This window comes from Pongo abelii, chromosome 1 (genome assembly GCF_028885655.2).
Source record: "Pongo abelii isolate AG06213 chromosome 1, NHGRI_mPonAbe1-v2.0_pri, whole genome shotgun sequence".
NCBI lineage: Eukaryota > Metazoa > Chordata > Mammalia > Primates > Hominidae > Pongo > Pongo abelii.
The window spans coordinates 210,507,166-210,530,407 of NC_071985.2; the positions used below are offsets into that span (position 1 = coordinate 210,507,166).

Here is a 23,242-nt window from a genome sequence, read left to right on the forward strand (position 1 = left end):
TTGGCAGTTCTTAAACCACTCTTCTCATTTCATCCTTACCACAATCCATGAAGACTGTGAGCTGGAGATCTCTTCATTAGAGAGGATGAAGAATGAGGCACAGTGAGAGTGAGGCAAGAGTCCAGTCATAGGCACACCCAGAGTATGCACTATAAAGGCCCCCTCCAGGGGCTATTTTCTCCCTAAGCTGATGCGACCTTTGCAGCTGGCAGGGTGAGGAGAAACAAATGGTTGGACTTTAATGCTCTGGAGCCTGGGGCTCTGGAAGGTGGTGGCAGAGAAGAGCCCTAACGGTTCAGCCCTGGGGAACAGAGGTGGGGGTGGCGGCAACTCAACAGAAATAATTATGCCAATGAACTGGCTGATGATTTGTTGGTCTTCACCAATGAAAACTTGGCTCCAGTACAGCTAATCTCCTGCTAGTCCTAGAATTCAGCTGAGGGGACTGGGACAGCTTTAGAACAGCTAAACCAAGCTTGTCCAACTCGTGGCCCAGGACAGCTTTGAATGCGGCCCAACACAAATTCACAAACTTTCTCCAAACACTGAATTTTCTTTTCTATTTTTTTTTTTTTTTTAAAGCTCATCAGCTATCATTAGTGTTAGTGTATTTTATGTGTGGCCCAAGACAATTCTTCTTCTTCCAATGTGACTGAGGGAGGCCAAAAGATTGGATACCCCTGAGCTAAAGGGAACCAGAGAAAGAGGAAAGATCTATTTCCTCTGGCAACAATTTATCAATAATGCCACCCTGAAAGACTGACAGATAAAACAGTCTCTTTCGTTAGTCATTATTTTCTTAAGAATGAGTCCCAGCTGTGCAGACTTTCTCTTCCATGGAGGAAAAAAATCTCAGAAATGCTTTTAAAATTTCTATAGACTTTTTCTCCTATTAAAGCTTCTTCAGCTATGAAGAAAATACAGAATTTCACCTTATTAAGAAGTTCTTTCAATTCTTCCTGAGTTTTCACTATCTTCTTCCAATGTTCAATCTGCTCATCTTTGACATGCTTCTCTTGTAACCTAAGAGAGACAATATGTATAATCTGGTCTCAAAGCCAACTCTGCAGAATAAGACAGGTGCCCATCAAAAACATTTAAGGGCATCAAGGCCCACTGAAACTTCTGATACTTAGGAACAAGAAAGTTGGCTAGTGGGAAATTATTTCCTAGGCTATGTTAAATATAGTATAATACCATAAAAGCAATGAATTTTAGAAGTGAAAGGGGCCTTAAGGGATCATATAATTATTTTAAATAATTTTTAATTTTGGATTCAATGGTTTCATACAAAATTGAGTAAAAACTAGCTCAAGTAAGACTTGCATAAAAACTTAAAACATAAACAGCAAATCTTTACACATGGAACTCACTATACAATAAGCAGTATCAAAGTACTTACTGAATGACAACTTCCAATGCCTGGCCAAGGGACACAGGCTTATTATTGAGGACATTGAAGTCTAGCTGATGACTAAGGTAAGATGTAGCTTCTAGCAACCGGTTAAACTCTTGCTCTACCATTTCATCTTTCTCTTTAGGAACCTGAAAATCCGAAGTATAGCAGAGTTGGTCCTTATAAAACTAAACATAACCATCCATGAAAACACAAATGCTCTATAGTTTATAAAGGTCAAAATATGTATCTCAAAGGGGAAAACTTTGAGCACAATGATTCAAATTTTCTTTTCTATGAAGTGGTCAAATCCATTTAAATGAGATATGAAATGTTTGGGCCCTGACAATTTCCTTCTTCTTCTCCCACTTCTGCCCTCAGAGCTGGGACTCCACCTCTATTAACAGCCACAGGATTTACACTGGTGCTAACTGAAGTCACATGGAGCACAAGTGGCACTGAGCTGACATGCATTAAGTTGAGCTGGCTGACATGCAAACAACACACTAGAAAAGTCCCAGAGAACAAAAACTATGTCAACAAACCTGAGGACCTTCCAAGAATAAGGGCAGGATGGGAAAATAAGAAGCCCAAGGTATCTGCTTCCCCTTAAAGATGAATCTCAGGTAGGAGGAGGGAAAAGAGAAATGAAATTCATGGCTACTAATAAGAACACACTAGCACTTTTATTCTTTCGCACAGTAATAATATTTTATGGCACCAATAAGTTCAGAATTGAATGTACAAAACTCTTAACAGAGTCTATGAGTAAATGAAGGACCAGAAGGTCTGGCTCCTCATTGATGTGGATGAAGCAAACAGATTGCAAAGCAGGTCATCAAGCTGGAAGACCATGATCCTAAGCCATGCTGTGTCCCTGCCTATTGATAACATCAGTTAGTTCACACACACCCCTCTGCTACTGCTTAATTCAGCCCCAAAGTAAACTGTATCTGCAATCCTATTGTTGAATTCATGGCAGAAGTGAGAGAAAGAAAAAATGTGTTTAAGGCAAGCATTGCTTGTTATAAGCTGGGCTGGTATCACTAGGGAAATGTGATTCAAAATACAGAATTTCACTATACAGTCAATCTAAAACTGGTAATAAAACACTGAAGTAAATTCTAGTTAACACTAAGACTCAGGAGGAGCGACCTTTTACAATCAGAGAGGTAACTGACTGTTGACAAGACCATCCCAGTAAGATTCTACCTCTCATTTGAAACTCCACAGTTTTTCCACTTCCCAACCCAACAGACGATTTTGAACCCTGGCCTCTGCTCCTTCACTGATAACACAAGTAACTCTACGAGATGAGCCAGTGTGTGGCAGAAAGAATCTGGCAAGAAGGGCAATCTGCCCCCAAAAAGAAAGAGGACTGCAACTCTCCTTTGAACTGTAAATATGACAGATGCCATAACTGATTTAATCAAAATCATATTCAAACAGTAAGTTCCCAAAGACTATACACGGAGAGATCAGGTATCTTTATAATTAAAGAATTACCCTTAGCCTAAAGAAAATCTAAATCTCTACAAATATTCTGGTTTGTGTTAAATGAGGCAGAGAATCAGGCTTTGGATACTTGGTGCCATTTATATCAGGAAGGTACCTAGGACTGGTGGATGAAAAACCTCTGATCTACTACTCATTCAACTCAATGGCCAAAAAAAGAGCTTGTTCTTATTACACAGCTATGAGAGCTGATGGAAGAGATCCTTTGGTCAGGAATTTCATTTACTTTCTCAGCTACTTTTCCTCACTGATGTGATATGTGATGGTCATATGCAGAGCAACTCAAACAATGCTGAAATTTTGCTCAGAAACACGCTACTTCTAGTGCAAATCCTGCAATGATGCTACAAAAGATGGTTCTGGAAATCTAAATTTGGTTCTTCTTTCAAAAAGGAAACAATTACATTTCAATGTGAAATCTAGGTAGTTATGAGACCTGACTGCTTTTCCTGGAATATAAAAGTGATATTTCTATGTGTTGCTTCTAAAATGCCTAGCAAGAGGATGCTATAGCAGCTACTAGATCACATATGCCTCTACAATAGGGCAGAATGTGTCATACACAAGTGTGCAAATGGTACAGATTAAAGCTCTTCCAGTCAACTGGATGGCTTGCTTCAGACAAGCTTTAATCTTTGCAACTAGGATGACATCACATAGGGAAGTTCATACTGAAAAAGTACACAGCACTCAGGCTCAGTAACTGGGGTCCAGGGTGTGTGGTAGAGAAATATTTAAAGGGACACTGTCAAGGTTAGAGGGACCAAATTTGACCTCTGTTTCTTCCCTCTGTTTGCTGAGCAGCCCACTGGATTCATTACACTTTCCCCCTTAGTCCACCCACACCACCCACAAAAAAACCTAATGTTTTACACGCGCTTTCAATGACAAAAACTCAAATGGCACCAGCCCAACATATAGGCGCAACTCTACAACAACAAACCAGTGTGAATGTATGATGGAGAGGATCTTTGAAAGGAAAAGATTTAGGTTTCAAGCTTTTAATGGGTTATTGTAAACAGTGAGGAAAATGATTTGAAAAATTATGAAAAAAATACCTTGACAGTGTCCTTTTAACCAGTGCAGCAGAGAGAGAAATAAACTGTAAATAACAGCCCAACAGCCATGTCAAGTTTAGTTTTGTATGACAGCAATAAAATCAAGGCTTTAAACACATAGCATGACAGAAGCATTCTGTTAGCTCAGAAGCTGCAACCACCAGAGAAATAAGGAACAGATTGTACAGAGACCAAATGGGAAAGTCAAGGCATAGAAATGGCCAAAAGAAAGGCAGTTTAAAAAAGGCAGGGGAGTGAGGGGGAAGTGTCAGAAAGCAGTGAGGAATAAAGCAAAACTCAAAAGAGGAAAGGAAAAACACAAAACAGTAACAACAACAACAACAACAAAATCAAACAAACAAAAACCAAACCAAACGATTGCTGCCACATTTGACTGACACCAGATGACAGGACTGCATCTCTGGTACACCATTCTAACCCGAGGCTCAGTTGTATGAGATTATGTGAGACTGTCAGCCACCAGGCCCCATCCATTTTCCACCTAGTTAAGCAATTACAGGAATGTTGCAAGTGCAGCCAGGGATAGCTTTGAAACCTGGCTTTTTTTTCCCACCAACATTAAAATTTCACTTTGAAATTAAACGAATATTTGAAAAATAATACATAAAATACTTGTCCCTTAGGAAATCAATACTGACTGGGAGAAAACCAAAATGTGTTTTTAATACCTTTAAAACAGAATCATTTCTAAAAACAAGCTAGTTAGAAATATTCTATTTGACATACCCAGACAACAAAAGGAACTAACAAATGACTATCCCAACAACCCCAAACTACCCATACTTTAAGTCATTTATTTCCCCTTGATGACAATCCTTGGATTCTATTAGTTCTACAAATTATTATGGAACAGTAACAACAAAATGGAATTGAAATATTGGCAATCGCTAAACATAGGTCACAATAATTTAAATCTTACCTGACTATTCTAATCTAGATCCTTAACTTGTATCCTGAGAAAGAAACTCAAGGAATGATTACAATGGGTTTTAAGTACCACATTAGAAGGCAGGTGGATTTCTACACTGCAACACAGTGAGAACTTGTAACAGCAAACTAAGAAGCATTTTGGGGGACAGGACCAATAATCTAAGAGCCTTCTATTTAAGAAGCAAACAAAATGGACATCACTTTAAGCAGATTTTGATTGATTTTTTGAAGCCATTTATTTCTCTATGAAAGGCTCCAGGTAAATAGTTCCTTCAAGACTAAGAGAATTTGAAGAGTCTCACTGTTCCAAATAGGTTCAATCCTGATTGTCTTGGTCCTGTAGATTATATGGACTGTCTCTAAATGTGTCCAGGGGAAGGGAAGCCTGTGTGTCTCGTCCATGCAGAATGTGGGAAAGCCAAACAACTTTCTGGACAAGGTCCCTGATCCTGCAAGAAGTAATCTCAAAGGAAGGAGGACAGCTCTCTTTAGTTCTTTCTACCTCTGGTTTCATTCTAATAAGCTCTTTAGGTCTTCAAAAACATTGTACACCTATCTTACTTCCAGTCTTCACAAACTCTACAGCAGCAGAGCAGAATGGAGTTAAATGCAGCAACGTACACTAGGTAATGAAAGTTCTGAGATTTAGCCAGAGAAATCCCCAGCAAGAATCAGAAAAAAGCAGTAATGGCCAAATCTGACTAGTGGAGGCCACAGTCAATCTCCACCTCCCCATCCCATGCCATCGAGCACTTCTAGAATTATGGTAAAGCAGAAGATTAAGATTAGTTCATTTGGTAAAACCTGGAAGAAGAAATTTACTTCTGAAGAGTCTCTAATTCAGATTCTCCTCAACAGCCAAGGGAAATGAGATACAGCTATTATCCCTATAGGGCGAATAGATCCTTAATCCAAATAAAATTCAATATGATTCTAGGCTGGGAGCAGTGGCTCACATCTATAAATCCCAGCACCTTGGGAGGCTGAAGCAGGAGGATCACTTGAGCCCAGGAGTTTGAGACCAGCCTGAGCAATATAGTGAGACTCCATTTCTACAAAAAATTCTTTTAAATTAGCCAGGTGTAGGGGTGTGTGCCTGTGGTCCCAGCTACTCAGGAGGCTGAGGTGGGAGAATCACTTTAGCCCAGGAGGGCAAGGCAACAGTGAGCCATGTTTGTGCCACTGCACTCCAGCCTGGGCAACACTGCAAGATCTTCCTGTCTCCAAAAACAAAAATAATCAATGTGATTCTATAGAGACTGTTGTCTTCCCCCAACTCCCGCCCCATAAGGAATCTTTCTGACTTCCTTAAAGCAGTGATTAGAGTGTATGGAAAAGGCACACACAACATGTCTAAGTAGTTCCTCTAGCAGTTTTTAGCATATAGTAGAGGTGCCCAGTAAATTCTTGTTAAATGAATAAATGAATATAGTTTGGAAAAGCAAAGTCAGTATTATAGCTATAATTAAGGGGGCAAAAACTATTTGCAACTTCAGGACCATTAAAGGAAGGCATGAGATTTTTACATTTATAAACAAGCATGGATTGGCAGTAATGATTTTAAAGGGCAGAGAAAGACTGTCATAAAGATATTGAAGATGTTTCTTCAAAGGAAGAAAACCAAGAAGGCCAACAGGCCTGTGTCAAAAGCGTACTAATCTAAGCACCACTGTATAAGAACACAAATGAAAACTGGCTAAGTTATGATAGATACCTAATACACCTATAGTTAACGGTGTTTGTAAGAGACCTGACACCCATTACTTTTCACATGCTGTCTGTCATTCTTTCTCTTAACAGCTGAGCCATTCCCAAGAAGCAATCAAGGCTCAGTTTCTCAAAGCAGTTACTGGAGGAACCTCTGGATCTCACCTGGTAACAACACACACACACACACACAACACACACACACACACACTCCAAAAAAAGGAAAAAAAAAAGTAAAGCCCATGAGTTACTAGCTAGTGTACAGGAGATGCAGAAAACATTCAGAGCCATTTCCACTGTCTCCCCCAATTGTGTTTTCAGTCCCCTCAGCAGAGACCAGCAAAATGTTCCCTGAAATATGAATTACCCTATTTCCCAACCTTCTCCATGTCCAATTAAAGCTGTTACTGATGACAGCATAGGTCAGAGTATAACTCCATCACCAATCAACTGAAGGCAGCTGCTATACTAGCTCTGACTGTTTTATAGGCTTAAGGTAGTGGAGATCCCTTCTATTTAGAGGGATATGCTTAGTATCCCTATATTATATCTTTATATTATATCCCTCATATTAATATCTTTACTAAGGAAGACTTTGTTGTAGTCATCCAAAGCCATAAAATAAACGTCCCTTGTCAAAAACAAGCACAGAAACTCAATATACTAGCTACAAATGTAGGAGAGAGAACAGAGAGGTAAACTTTTTGAGGGATTCTTGTGATTGTGATTAAAACAATGACACAAAATAAAAATCACTTGCTACATGATTTATTTTCCTACAGCAGCAAAATGTCTGAGTATGGAGATATGTCCTTAAGACACTATTACTAGTGATATAACTCTGAGTAACTTTCTGGCTATCTACAGGATGACATCATTAATTTCTATATACTAACAACAGAACCAACAAGTTACTTTTTTTGACTGAAGCTGTCCACAAAGCATGGAGAAACAGAACCCCATTTCATCCAAGTTTACTAAAGAAAAATCAATGACTGAATGAATTTTTACTTTAGGTAGGCCTTGCTGGCTCCTAAAATAACTACAACAAAGCTCTCAGAGAAGGAGACTCAGCTGATGTCGTCACACAGGCGGTTAGAAAGAGGTGCATACACTCACCTCATCCCATCTTCCCTGAAATGTCAGCCAGGTGTAGTCAAACAAGTATGGGAATCTGAACAAGAACACCAGGCAATGGATTCTGGCTCTTCAACTTACTGATTATGATAACCTTAGGCAAACACGTGTGAGCTTTAGTTTCTTCTCCTGCAATAAGAGAATAAAGCTACTGACCTATATCTCTTTAGATTTCTAAAGCCATCAAACGTATTTGTAATTATAAGCATAAATTAGTGGGGCTCTTTGTACTTGTCCTTTAAGCTTGTTCAAAAGCTAGTTTAGGCCAGGCACGGTGGCTCATGCTGGTAATCCTAGCACTTTGGGAGGCTAAGGTGGGTGGATCACTTGAGGTTGGGAGTTCAAGACCAGCCTGGCCAACATGGAGAAACCCCGTCTCTACTAAAAATACAAAAAAATTAGCAGGGCATAGTGGCACATGCCTGTAATCCCAGCTACTCAGAAGGCTGAGGCACGAGAATTACTTGAGCCCGGGAGGCAGAGGTTGCAGTGAGCCAACATTGTGCCACTGCACTCCAGCCTGGTGACAAAGCAAGACTCTGTTTCAAAAAAAAAAGCTAGTTTACTAGTCAACAGTTTTCCATTCTTGCTCTGAGACAGACTACTGGAGACAGCAGTACAGAAACATTAGCATGCCTTATGTTTGATTAACTAAGGCAAGCATAACTCAAAGCTTCAAAGAATCCCTTCCCAAATTTGAGAATGGTTTAAAATCTGCCTTATCACTTGGCTACTGCACCAAATACAAATGTATCAACTTAGAAAAATCCTATACAGATCAGAGTTGAATGACAACTACCAATTTCGTTGGGAAAAATATCCCTGCATTCAAACTGCTAAAAACCACACACAAGGTTAACAACTGTTTACGGTGCTACTCAAAGGGCTGGTCCTGGTAAGATGTGGATAAATCAATGCACCACTTTCTTCACTGAGAGTTTTGCTACCAGGAAAAAAAAAGTCACCATCTGAATTAACAGTGTGGTTAGTGGTGTAATTTCTTTATCTCATTCCACACTGGTAATTGACAGTTAGTTCACAGACTGGCAGCCAGTGCAGGCCCCACCTGAGGACAACAGTGGTACAGAAACAAATGTTTTAAAAAATGTGCTAAAGCTCATCTAATATCAAGAAAGCAATCCATTTCTCTGGATATCTCTGCTAGAAAAAAGTTCTCTCTTTACGTTAGAAAGACTTAATGAACCTGCTCTACATTCAGAAAAGTCTAAAGAAAAAGATGGTGTCTCAATGATCAGTGATTAATCTTTACTGTGGACTCTCATCACTTCTTGAGGACTGTAATAGCCACTCTGGAGATTTGCTTCCCTCCCCTCACCTCAATTCTGTACTTATTGCCTACTTTTAATATTATACTTTTAACACTGACTTAATCATGTCATTTCCCGTTCTCAAACCTCTCAAGTTCCAACCTACAATCAAGCCTAGCAAGTAACATCCACCACAACATGGCCCCACCCTAAACTTTCTATCTTCCTACCCTCACTGGTATAATCCCACCCTCCTTTACAGACTTCTCTACTTAAGACTTAAACCTCCTCTGCCAGCAATGCTTTTCCCTTCCATAAACACATGTTGAAATCCTGATTTGCCATTCACAAATGCTCTCCTTCCCTCCAATCTCTTAGTGTCCTTTCCCTCACACCTTCATACACCTTCTTGTCACCTTGGATCTTCCATAGCAATTTGTTCTTCTATCTAATCCTTGGCTTCCACTTTATGTTACTGGTATTAATATATTTATGGATGATACGTTTGTGATTTGTTTTAAAATACTCCAGACTTCCCCTGGACTCAAAAGTGCAGGAATGGGACAGATAAAACAAGATTGGGAAAACAGAGGTTCACTATAGTACTCTTTCTACTTCTGTCCGTGTTTTTAAATTTCCATAATAAAAAGTTGGGAAAAAAGAATTATTTCTGTGCAAGTACCACTATAGCAGGGACTACCTTATTCATCTCTATATCCTTTACAGATCTTGGTAGAGTAAGAGAAGTTTACTCAATTGTTGAGTTCATCTCTACTTCATCCTTTCTCTCTCATTCTGCTCAGTTTATTCTGCAAGAAGCCTCCTGTTACCCACCCCACCCAAGCCCTGGTGGGAAATTTGGACCATGATGGTGGGGATGGAAACCAAAGCATTCCCTGAGAGTCTGTCCTTCTCTGATATGAACCCCATAAAGCCTTAAGGTAGATAGGAATAAGTGAGGATGTTCCTTGAGACATATCACACAAAATTCACGAGTTGGGATCCTACCACTTTTAGTAACAATAGCTAAACCTACCATATACATAGGAAATCGCCCTTTCCCCCAAATATAAAAATATGTATTTATATCCTGAGAAGTGTGGGCTCTCATCTTGATAAAGGCAGTCAGTAAAATTTTGCTAAATACAAACTTTTGAATTTCACTCACTTGTAAAAAATTAGGACTGACTTATGTAATCTAAGCCTATCTTACAGTCATTAAACTGTGCAACTCCCTATACCATTCATCACTTTCATGCTATCGTCATACTAAGTATAGGAAGCTCCTATGCCTCTGGTCAACAAATACTTTAGCCTATCTAAGCATGTGGGTAAGTACCACCATTTGGCTATTAGCTCATCAAAAATGTTAGCCTATAAACACAGAACTGAAGTCATAAAGAACACATGGAGCTAAAGCACGTGATGGAAGGCACAATACAAAAAAAACGAAGAATCAGGTTTCAATTCCACAGGTCCCTTGAAGTAAGTGGCCACAGCCAAATAAAAAGATTAACTGTCTAGCTAGCCTTCATTAAATTCTAAAGATAAATGTTAAACAGACAGGTAAATGTGTATATATACAATAATCCTTTCCTACATAGCTCAAGAGTTAAGAAACAACCAGAATAACATCACATCATCTCTACCCTCAGTTTATATATATACATCTCTATATGTGTATATATGTATATGCTCATCCATACCATTCTCCTAAAATTGTTTTCAACTGAACCAAAGAAATGTTGAAAGTTCTGTTTGTCCTCGACTTACAGCTTGTCCATTGGCTTCATAAAGTGGGCATTTTTGCTTGATCTTGGCCAGTTCCATATTTACTTGTTTGCTGACCACAGCCATAGGATTCCCTCCTAGAAAAAAACTCAAGCAATTAAATTCAATAGACCTATGAAGACAGAACAAAAACCTCAAAGTAAAAAATATTTTTACTCAAAATAAAAAATGCTCAAAAGCTTACAGTAGTAATTATTTCTCAAAAAAAAGCACTCCAAGTAAAAATATGTAAGAGAAACATGAAGGCAAAAAAATTACCTATAATCCCACTAATTAACATTACAGATTCTTCTAGATTTTAAGTGTATAAAATTACAGACACACACAAAAAAGGATCATAATACATACTGTTTTATAATATCTTTTCAACCTAGCAATATATTGTGGACATCGTTTTACGCTAATATGGAGCTACATGATTTTTAGTGGCTGTATATTTCTCATCGTATAATATTCTAATCTGTGGTTTCTAACGTTCTGCTATGAAAAACAATGCCAGGGATGGGCAAGCTGGCTAATGTCCACAACCTCAACCTTCTGGAAGGCTAAGGCAGAAGGATCTCTTGAGGCCAGGAGTTCGACACCAGCCTGGGCAACAGAGCAAGACCCTGTTTCTATTAAAAACAAACAAGGCCGGGCATTGTGGCTCATAAAGCTACTAACCTATCTCTTTAGATTTCTAAAGCCATGAAACGTATTTGTAATTATAAGCATACATTAGTGGGGTTCTTTGTACTTGTCCTATAAGCTTGTTCAAAAGCCAGTTTAAGCCACACATGGTGGCTCATGCTGGTAATCCCAGCACTTTGGGAGGCCGAGGCAGGTGGATCACCTGAGGTCAGGAGTTTGAGACCAGTGCTGTAATCCCAGCACATTGGGAGGATCGCTTGAGCCCAGGAATTCAGATCAGCCTGGCAATATAGTGAGACCTCATCTCTACAAAGAATTAAAAATTAACCAAGCAGGGTGGCACATGCCTGTACTCCAAGCTATTAGGGAGGCTGAGGTGAGAGGATCCCTTGAGCATGGAAGGCAAAGGTTGCAGTGAGCTGAGATCATGCCACTGCAATCCAGCCTGGGCAAAAGAGCGAGACCGTGTCTCAAAACAAACAAAAACAATGCCACATTAATCATGAGATCAGCAGATCAAGACCATCCTGACCAACATGATGAAACCTCACCTCTACTAAAATACAAAAAAATTAGCTGGGCGTGGTGGTGTGTGCCTGTAGTCTTAGCTACTTGGGAGGCTGAGGGAGGAGACTGCAGTGAGTGGAGATCACGCCACTGCACTCCAGCCTGGGCGACAGAGCGAGACGCTGTCTCACAAAAAAAAAAAAAAAAAAAAAAAAAAGCTTCAAACACAACATTATCTACTTATCTTCATAGGATAATTTCCTAGAACTAGAAAAAGGTACTCTAGGTCAAAAGATATGTACAGTTTACATTTTCCACATACTGCTATACCTCTCACTAACAGAAGATGACTATTCTAAACCAATACACTTTAAAATTGCATCTCTGGCTTTAAATTTCTTTTATTTTATGAGTCTCAGACCATGTACTATAGCACAAACCAATAGCTACTTACCAAGACCTGTTACCACCATGGCTCCAAGATCAGCTACATAGTTTCCTTTGCGAAATGTGGCAACTCGTCCACCCACACGATCCTGTTTTGGAAATTAAGTAGCCAAAATCATCAATTCTGTTTTAACCACAAACCTGGCATAGTACCATACCATGGCTCTGTCTTCTATAATTTAAAAATAAAGATATACAGTTTACATGGAATGCAATCAACAGTGCTATGGGCACAAAGAACAAATGAAGTTTAACTTGAGGACTATTTGAAGGAGAAGCAGGCAACAAATGACATATAATCAAATGTCATATAACTAAATGACACAGAATTAAATGATGTGATATAAAACAGTCTGACAGTTGGAAGATATATTTAGTCACAGGTACCACTCTATCCAGCTGTCTATAATACCTTTTAATGTACAGGATGAATGAGGGCCACCCACATAAAAAATATTTGTTCACAAATCCCAACACTATTTAAACACCAACTTTCTACCACCGTAATCTGACTCTTACACCCTGATCCCCAAAGTTAGCTGGGAAAAATCTGATGGATAATTTTTCTGACATAATGGTTCTCCAGTGCAGCCCTATACCCAGAGGCAGAGAGTCCATACTGAACACAGCCTGTTCACAATACCTTTATTCCTAAATAGGCCCAGGTTTATCACTGCTGACCAGGGATTTTCAAGTATGGCTGAGTTGTAGCGATAATTTAATCATTATAAATAATGTAAGAGTACTCTGGAACTCCAAACAAACAAACAAACAAAAATGCAAACAAAACAAAAACCTACACACTAGATTATAAACTCCTCATGGGTAGGAATCAAAATGGTCCTATTATTCCTTATCGTATTTTTTAATACAAAATGTACAAAGTGCACAAAGATGTTTTCTAAATATATAAAATTTTTAATAATAGTATATCAGGAAAATATTTAATTTCAATTTCCCCATACTCTTTTAAAAAATTAGCAGTTTAAAGCCATTAGATCATTAGATTTCAAAAATTATTCATGAAAATAGCCTGAATAGTAGCATCCTAATATGATGCTCTTCTTCCTACTGTGTGCCATTATCCCTTATTGCTCCTCCTGTTTCCATTTCTCTCTCTAGGACTAACAGGAAAAAAAACCAGTATCTTGGCTTCTAAAAGATGGTTCCTGCCTGAGAAGCAGCTTTTTTTCTTTATCAAAAATAGGGAATTCACTCTGTTCCACCACCAAACATAACTGCCTCCTAACAAAGGATATGTCCATGAACGCCCCAAATTTGAGAGCTAACTACAAGAAATAATGATCTGAAAATATCAGTCAGGAAAAGAAATACTCTAAAACCCTCCTCACAGAGTACTTTTCAAAGCATTCATTAAAAAAAAGCTTTTTAAAAATATAAATAACACTATCCAAAATACTCTGAGTATTATACAAATCAATTTGGCTTAGTTCAAGTTGTATAATTCCTTAATTTGCAACAGATAATTTGCTTACCATATTTCCAATAGGTCAAGCCTCTAAACTCAAAATGAAATTCTTACCCTGGCTTCCAAAAGTGTGACATCCATTCCAAAACTTTGTAACTGTCGAGCTGCTGCCAAGCCTGAGACCCCAGAGCCTATAATAATTACCTTTCCTGTCTTTTTAGCTAAAAGCAAAAAATGAAAAAAAAATTTTTGTTGTAGGTATAAAAGTTTGTACTTACAGTCTTATTTCATGAAAACCTCTAGGTTCTTAACATATTATAATATCTTACAAAGTAAAAAATTCAGAGAGTTATTTTCAAAATATGGAAACTACCTGAAAACAAATTACCAAATATCTGAAACTTACGAATTCAAATTCAGTGTCGAACATTTATAAATCAAATCCACTATCTTAAGATTTATTTTCTCATTACCTCAGGCATGTGTTTCAGTATCTGTAATTCTTAGTTAATTTTTTAATAATCTGCTTCATTTACTTCATAATTACATTAGGACACATTCTGCATATAAGCTATTTCCCTTAACCTCTACCCTTGTAGTCTTAAGTTAGTACCTCCTTTTGAAAAAATGATTAAAGCATTAAAAAAGCAACTATTGACAACATAAAGAATGGGTCAATGAGAGAAAAACCTCAAAATGAACTCCTCTCATTTTTAACAAATTGTACTGTTTTATTCTTTTTTTTTAAATTGGAAATCCAGTATCTTTTACTAAGTAGCTATCAAACTAGAAATTAAGGGAAATGCACATTAAGAGACTTTATTTTTTATTATTTATTTATTATATTTAACTTGACTTATAAGAAGATAAACTTGGAAATATTTTTAAATATAGTCTTATGAATCAAAATAAAATCCTAACGTCATCATAGATATAAAATACAGTCCTAAAATCATAACTTAAAAATGTAAAATTTATCAGCCAGGTAGGAGGTCCTTACTTGGTAGGGGTTTTATCCTCTTATAGATGCCGAAGTTGATAAGACCATGACGCTCTAAATAACTGTGAACTCGGTGGACAAGCACAGTATCACCTACAGAATAAGTGGATTAAAAACATGGTTTTATTTTCAGCAGTTTAAACAATATTCTTCTAACTCTTCCATTTCTCCATCATTAAGTCCTTAAAAACATCTTTTCCATTAAGCTTCAGGTCATGTGACCCCTTTAAAAAAGTAATTCTAAGGCTGGGCGCGGTGGCTCATGCACATAATCTCAGTGGCTTTGGGTGACTGAAGTGATGGGATCACTTGAGGCCAGGAGTTCAAGACCAGCCTGGGCAACACGGCAAGACCCCGTCTCTACAAAAAACAAAAAAATTAGCCATGTATGATGGTGCATGCCCATAGTCCTAGTTACTCGGGGGGCTGAGGAAAGAGGATCACCTGAGCCCAGGAGTTCCTAGCTACAGGCAGCTATGACTGTACCTGTACACTCTAGCCCAGGCTGGATCAGATCTCAATAAATAAATAAATCACTGTAGAGACCCCATCTCTACAAAAAACAAAAAATTAGCCATGCATGATGGTGCCTGGCAGATCAAGGCTACAGTGAGCTGTGAATGCACCACTGCACTCCAGCCTGGGCAACAGAGGGAGACACTGTCAATCACTCACTCACTCAATCAATGTGATTCTTAGAACTATTAGTTTGTGAAGTAGGCCAAAATGTATAACACATAATTTGGAATTGTAGTGATTTAATTTTTAATTTTTTTGAGAGATAGGGATCTCACTATGTTGCCCAGGCTGAAATCAAACTCCTGGACTCAAGAAATCCTCCCACCTTAGCCTCCTGAATAGCTGGGACTATAGGTGCACATCACTGTGTCTGTCTAATTTAAAATTTTTAAGAATTTCATTCCACCACAAATGGAATGAGAATAAAACCAAACCTTCACAAAGTAGTTATAACACTCATTTACTTTGGCAAAAACATCACAAGACATTGTTGGTGCCAAGTGGGAAATAAGAAAACCAGATAGTGAGCCATGAAGTGCCAAAGTATTCCATGGATCAAAGCTGGACAACAGGTCTAGGAAGAGTATTTAGCAATCTCTTGAACTCATCTGTTAACACAATTTAAAGACCAGAAGATGAATAAAAACATAGAAAACAGGTTTTCTATAAGACTTATTTTTGCACAGCACAAGGTGAAATAACATGGAAATATGAATGAAAAAATTAATTATCAAGGAACCATGAGGCTCCTAGAAGAATATATCAATTTTCACAATCCAGTACAAAATTAGTCCTATTGAACACACTACTTACTGTTATAAGGTGCTTCTAATTGTTGGAGAGTAGCCTCAAATGTCAGCTGAATCTTTGGATTATCCAACCACAACTGTAGCTGCATTTAAATGACATAAATTGTATTACATACAAATAGACATATGTCATTTGACCATCTTTAAAATCATCTTTTAGCTGGCTGCTGTGGCTCACACCTATAATCCCAGCAGTTTGGGAGGCTGAGGCGGAAAGATCACTTGAACCCAGGAGTTTGAGACCAGCTTAGGCAATATAGTGAGACCCCACCTCAACTAAAAATATAAAAACTGGCTGGGTATGGCGGCACATGCCTGTAGTCCCAGCTACTTAGGAGGCTAAGGCAGAAGGACTGCTTGAGCCCAGGACATCGAGGCTGCAGTGAGCCATGATCGTACCACTGTACTACAGCCTGGGCAACAGAGCAAGAGCTTGTCTCAAAAAATAAAAATAAAAATAAATAAAATCATCCTTTTAACTTTAAGGCCCCAAACATGGGCTTTCCTTTAATTAAAACAGTGACATTATACTCCTGACAAAGAAACTGATGAACACAAAACCATATCAAATAAGTAAATTACTGAAGAAGCTGGGGTTATTTAGCCTAAAAGAGGAAACCACCTAGTAACTTGCCAAGTCCATAGAGCTAGCAGGGAGCAACTAGCATTCAAACCTGGGTTATATGACTCCAGAGATACTAAGTGGAAAAAATCCACAAAAATCTAATGATCAACTAGATACGTCGAGGTTGGGGAGAAAGGTGTCAAGGACAACGTCTCCATTTTGGTACAACTAAGCGAGTTGGTATGCCAGACACTGAGTGGAATCACTGAAAGAAATAAGATAATGAGTTTAGCTCCAAGATAACAAGAAGAGCTATAAAACAGATGGATATAGAGTCTGGAGCTCAGAAGAGAGAGAAGGTCTGGAGTCATCTGCTTATGGGTAATAACTGAAGTCAAATGCATTGAAAAGGGATCCTAGAGGAAAAAATAGGGCAAGAGGAGAAGGAACTCCCAAATAGTCCACATAATGGCCAATTGTTAAGGATCATCTTACAAAGAAATCAGAGAAGACACCCAGGGAGACAGGAGAAAAACCAGATACTGAGTTATCAAATCCAAGGAAGTACTGTGTTTCAGAAGAAAGGAGCAGTCAATTATTTCAAATGCTGATGAAAAAACAGATGAGACATAAAAAAAATTATGGTACAATCAATGGGCTCTAAAATGAATTCTCTTCAAAGTGAGTATATACTTGCAAAATGCAAAACAAACTAAACACTACTATATTTAAGTCTTAGCTAAAAATCAATAAAGACTGCTCCATAAGACAACTTTCAACCAAGAAGAAGTTAATTTGGCTATATGTAAATAAACCAAATTACTAAGGGATTATGACCAAATCCACACAGATACTCTATTCTGTGGCCACTGTAAGGTAAATGGATTTCCTCAAGTACACACTGGGCCCAAGTTCCTCACTCCCAACACAAGTCTTCCTCCTCCTCCTCCTATAAAATTACACTTAGGTCACAGTCTAGTGCAATAATCCTAAAGTTGCAGTTTTTAAGTATTATAGTTTAAGACTAGAGAACTGATAAAATTCTTGCAGTAGAGGTTGATTTACATTCTGTTTCACAGCCAGAGACCACAAATCTAACATCGGGAAGCCCTTCCCCAAATCTAGACTTTTGGTGAATCAGAGAAGACAGAGATCCCTGTAAATCCATCGCTCAAATCTAAGTAAAAAGTGAAAACTCTCTTCAGATCAAACAAACAAACAAACAAACAAAAAAATGACAATCTTGTCTAAAAAAAAATCCACTTAGAGCAAATGTTGATATGCTATACACAGAAACTGATTCAATTATAAGACAAATCAGCCTTAGACTACACATTAAGAATTTTCTGTTCACTTTTTAAAAAGCTCACCGTCTTTTCTTCACTGTTCTTTTCTGTTTTACAAAAACCCAGGATAACCTATCAATTGCTTTAACAATCAAAATTAAGCAGTGGTTTTGCAATCTAATAGCCAAAACAAAGAAGCTGGTGGTGGCTAAAAAGCAGACATATCAATGACATCTCTGAGCTATATTCATATTCAAGTTAGCTGAATCACGAGGTAAATTTCTTCTGCGTTGTATCACCCTAGAGTAACATGAATATGTTCTGAATAGCAACTTTCCCTCATCTACTCACTCTATGGCTAAATAAGAATTCCTGATGAATAAAAGATACGAAAGAAAAATTTACAGAAGAAATACAAATGACTAATGTGAAAAGCAGTCAGTCTCAGTAATCCAAGAAATGAAAAAGAACTGAGATGGTTTTGGCCAATTATAAGAGCATAGATTATCACTGTTTTAATAAAAATGGGCAGGGCAATGGGGGTGGGGAGGGGTTGACTGGTTCAGCCTTTCTGTGAAGCAATCTGGCAATATGTCCAAAACGTTTAAAAGTGTTCATAACTCTTTGACAAGGTAGTTTTCCTTCTAGAATCCTATCATAAGGAAATAATAGGTAGAGTCAAGAACGCATAAGACTGTCCAGAGTTAATTATAATAAAGCAAAATTGGCAACAAATGCCCAGCAGTCAAATTATAACCCAACTGTCAGACAAAATATTATGCAGACACTGAAGTTAAATCATTCAGCCAGAGAAAGAGGTTGAATAAGATGAGCAGAACAGGGTAAAGATTTCTCTTATCTTGAGAGGGAAGGACAAAGTGATTATTATTATTTTTTTTTAATGCTTAAATAAAGGGTTTTTTTGTTTTTTTTTTTTTTTTGAGACGAACTCTACTCTGTTGCCCAGGCTGGATGGAGTGCAGTGGCACGATCTCGGCTCACTGCAACCTCCACCTCCTGGGTTCAAGCGATTCTCCAGCCTCAACCTCCCGAGGAGCTGGGACTACATGTGCCCGCCACCATGCCCAGATAATTTTTGTATTTTTAGTAGAGACAGGGTTTCGCCATGTTGGCCAGGGTGGTCTCGAACCCTTGACCTCAGGTGATCCGCCTGCCTCGGCCTCTCTAAGTGCTGGGATTACAGGTGTGAGCCACCACGCCCGGCCTAAATAAATATTCTTAATGTGTATTTATGAGGCTGTGAAGTATAAAAGGGATCCAAAAGAATGTATCCAAGAAGGATCTCAATTTTATGAAAACAAAAATTATATATACATTTTTTAAATACCCAAATGAAAAATAACTATTAACAAAGGTTATCTCTGGGTAATAGTATTATAGATAATTTTAGAATTCTTTCTTCTCTTTTTATTTTTCCCATATTCTCTATCAAAGCCATATGTACTTTTTATAATCCAGGTGAAAAAGCTGAAATGGAAACTTACTGTGCGGTTTCTAATGAACAGAAAAACCTTCTGGGTCTGTTGTGGTCCACTGATAATATCTGGAAAACAGGCTGCTTCTTGAGAAGTCATCCGGTCATGAGGAAGTCGGCTCTGGAAAGCTGCGCCCTCCACACCTAACGAAGAAAGCAAAGGACACCTAGGAAAAGTGCAAGTGAATACAAAACGGGTAATGATGATGCTCAAATTCCTTTGCCTCACTCACAGACTGATCTTTTTAAAAAATTTTCAATTGTCTCAAAAGCTGAAACTTCCTTAGATATTAGCCACTTGTTTGAGCTTAACATTCCAAAGTTTATACTTTACTGAGTGAAACAACTACCTTATAAGACAAAGCATTTAAAAGTTTCTTTGTCCATAAAATAACTTGATCATATTAGATGATCTAATTAAAATTAGCACTACTGACAGGTGTACAATAAAATTTAAAACTAAAGAACCAGAATAAAGGAAAATGCACTAACAGAAAAGCAAAAGAAGCTGTGGAGCGAAAAACACAATCACATGCCTTCTTTTAGGATTACAGCATGAAACAGAAAGATGACTTTAATAATCAGCAGCAGAAAATCACAATCCCATCAACAGTATCATCCATTAGTAATCATAATTCAACGCTGGCAAGCAGTGAGAGAAATTAAGCAGACAACAAGACAGAAGAATGCAAAGAATTTACCTTTTCTGGCAGAAACATTAGAAATGCTTTACTATATACTACAAATATTACTATGTATAATCTATAATACATATACATATAGTGTATACATACACTACATACTGCAAGTAAAATATGTTATTTTCTTTTCTTTTTTTTTTTTTGAGATGAAGTTTCGCTCTTATTGCCCAGGCTGGAGAGTAGTGGTGCGATCTCGGCTCACTGCAACCTCCGCCTCCTGGGTTCAAGCGATTCTCCTGCCTCAGCCTCCCGAGTAGCTGAGATTACAGGCACCCGCCCCCATGCCCGGCTAATTTTTTTGTATTTTTAGTAGAGATGGGGTTTCACCATGTTGGCCAGGCTTGTCTCGAACTCCTGACCTCAGGTGATCCACCTGCCTCAACCTCCCAAAAAATATGTTATTTTCAAACTCTTAATTAATTGGGTATTGTCTTAATAGTTTTATAAATTGGTGGATAAGTACACCTTTATAAGGTGATCTTAAAAACACAAGCACAATAAATGCAAATGTTTTCTAAGATCACCTTATAGATGTACTTATCCACCAGCTTATAAAACTATCAAGATTCAATTTAAAGAGTTTCAAAATTCCATACCATTTAAGTAATTACATATAAGTAACAAAATAGGCACCAGATATCCATATATAATTTGTTTTTTTTTGTTGTTGTTTTTTTTTTTTGTTTTTTTTTTTGAGAGGGAGTCTCACTCTGTCGCCCAGGCTGGAGTGCAGTGGCGCAATCTCGGCTCACTGCAACCTCTGCCTCCTGGGTTCAGGCGATTCTCCTGCCTCAGCCTCCAAAGTAGCTGGGACTACAGGCATGCACCACCATGCCTGGCTAATGTTTTTTGTATTCTTTGTAGAGACAGGGTTTCCCCACGTTGGCTAGGCTAGTCCGGAACTCCTGGCCTCAAGTGATCCACCCACCTCAGCCTCCCAAAGTGCTGGGATTACAGGAGTGAGCCACCATGCTCAGCCCATATATAATCATTTTAAAGCAAATAAAACAAGAAGTTGGAAGCACTGATAATGGAAGCAAAACTAATGCTAAGGTATTAGTAAGATTAGGAGAATTAAAAAAACAAGGCAGGTAAAGATGTAACTTAGAAAATTATAGCTAAGCTATTAAGTAGTCTGTTTCCACAAAGACATTCAAATGGCAAACACTACCTAGAAAAAAATCATGTTTAACAAGTGGTCAAGCAAAAATGCCTAACGCTAATCATGGGCCACACATTAAGAAATACTATTCTGAGAGACAAGGAGAAAAAGCTATCCATCTACTGTAGATAATGAGGGCATAAACATTGTGTCTCACGTTACTAAATCAAATCAACAATCCTTACATTTAACTAATCCATACCTAAAATTAAAGACTGTCAGGACAATTTATTCCTTGGGCAAAAAAAAAAAAAAAAAAAAAAAAGTAAAAGCCATATTGTAGGTGGAGCATGAAATTACAGCAAGAAAAGAAGAAATGCTTACTACTGTGGATACAGTTTATTTCAGTAATGTGAAATTTTCTAAACTATATGGCTTTGATGTCCCCAGCCCCCATTCTCAAATCAAAATAAATAAAAACTGAAAACAAAACAAAAAACCAAGACTAAAAATATCTCACATTATAAAGAACTTATCTACACATTAATCCTGAGTATTTGAACCAAGTATCTCTAAATAGGTCACTTCTTGGTATAATTCATAAGTATATACTATTAACATGAAAATCAATGATCTCTATTAAATTCCACTTCTCCCTGCCAAAAATTGTAGTTTTCTTTCTTAGCTACATTATCTCCTATACATTTAATTAGTCATTGAACATCCTACTGCAAAACACTACTTTTCAATGACAGAAAAATCATGTAGGATAAAATAACAAATTTTATAGTACATTTGGCTTCTCACTACAGATTTTTTTTTTTTTTTGGCGGGGGAAAGGACAGGGTCTCCCTCTGTTGTCCAGGTTCCTGGAGTGCAGGGGCGCAATCTCACACTGCAACCTTCACCTCCTGAGCTCAAGTAGCTGGGCTGCCTCAGTCTCTCAAGTAGCTGGGACTACAGGTACAAGCCACTATGTCTAATTTTTTTATATTTTGTGGAGATGGGGTTTCACCATGTTGCCCAGGCTGGTCTCAAACTCTTGAGCTCAAGCGATACACCATCTTGGCCTCCCAAAGTGCTAGGATTACAGGAATGAGCCAATGCGCCTGGCCTCAGATGTTCTTATCAAAAATCACTCTAATGTAGTTGGCTAATTTGGGGAATTTTTGAGAATATGTAATGATTAAGAAATGTTATTTATATGTCATCCAGCAGTTTCAAAGTATTTTTAAATCAAACATCAGAAGTTTAAACAAAGGCATTTAAGAAACTAAATGTGGTGACATTAATGTATGCTTGGAATAATATTCTTCTCCATCTCTATCTTCTAAACAGCATCTAAGAAAACTGGCTATTCTCAATACTCTGATATCATTTTTAAAAATGAAAAATGGTCTCTAAAAACTCTCAATAATTATTTCCTTCCCTTTGGTGTTTAGGGATACTTATTTTAAGGAATGAAAACCATTATCAAAACCAGGGTGAAAAGCCTGCAAGATAAAAAACTAACCTTTTCTTAAAGAAAAAAAAATGTAGTTAATTTGTAACCTAAACTGTTGAGAAGCTAAATCAAAACATCCTTCTTATAGGACAGTACCAAAATGAAGTAATAGACACCATTTTGGATAATCTAACTCATGAGTACCTATCTCTTTCAGAGGAAAAATCTTTTAGAATACAAATGATTTTAATAACATCCTAAAAGTACCAACAGTACACATAATTCAGAAGTAATTTACACTTGGCTCTGATAGTTTTGTACTTTGGTGTTTGTGTTTTCCATTAAGTAATGGAATCTGGTATGCTGAAAATTTAGAATGTTTCCAAAACGTTGTCTTTGAAACATTCAAAAATTATTAAAAAGCTCCAAGGTTGCCTAAATACCAGTCTTACCTTCTGTTCAGTTCCTTCCTGCTCACCACCTTT

General features: G+C 37.7%; 1 protein-coding gene across 4 annotated transcripts in view; it reads right to left on the reverse strand.

Annotated features, from left to right (window-relative positions):
* The window catches only part of KDM1A (lysine demethylase 1A), a 63,996-nt gene that overhangs the window by 13,668 nt on the left and 27,086 nt on the right, over positions 1-23,242 (reverse strand). For 2 of the 4 annotated variants that reach the window (XM_024250483.3, XM_024250484.3), the window contains 8 exons: positions 19,521-19,654; positions 16,169-16,247; positions 14,837-14,929; positions 13,951-14,057; positions 12,415-12,496; positions 10,806-10,900; positions 1,403-1,545; positions 933-1,023 (listed from right to left, as the gene is read on the reverse strand). In XM_024250483.3, the coding sequence (XP_024106251.1) occupies positions 933-1,023; positions 1,403-1,545; positions 10,806-10,900; positions 12,415-12,496; positions 13,951-14,057; positions 14,837-14,929; positions 16,169-16,247; positions 19,521-19,654 (824 nt within the window). The remainder of the gene's footprint in view (positions 1-932; positions 1,024-1,402; positions 1,546-10,805; positions 10,901-12,414; positions 12,497-13,950; positions 14,058-14,836; positions 14,930-16,168; positions 16,248-19,520; positions 19,655-23,242) is intronic. The other 2 variants (XM_024250486.2, XM_024250485.2) reach the window with 1 other exon arrangement.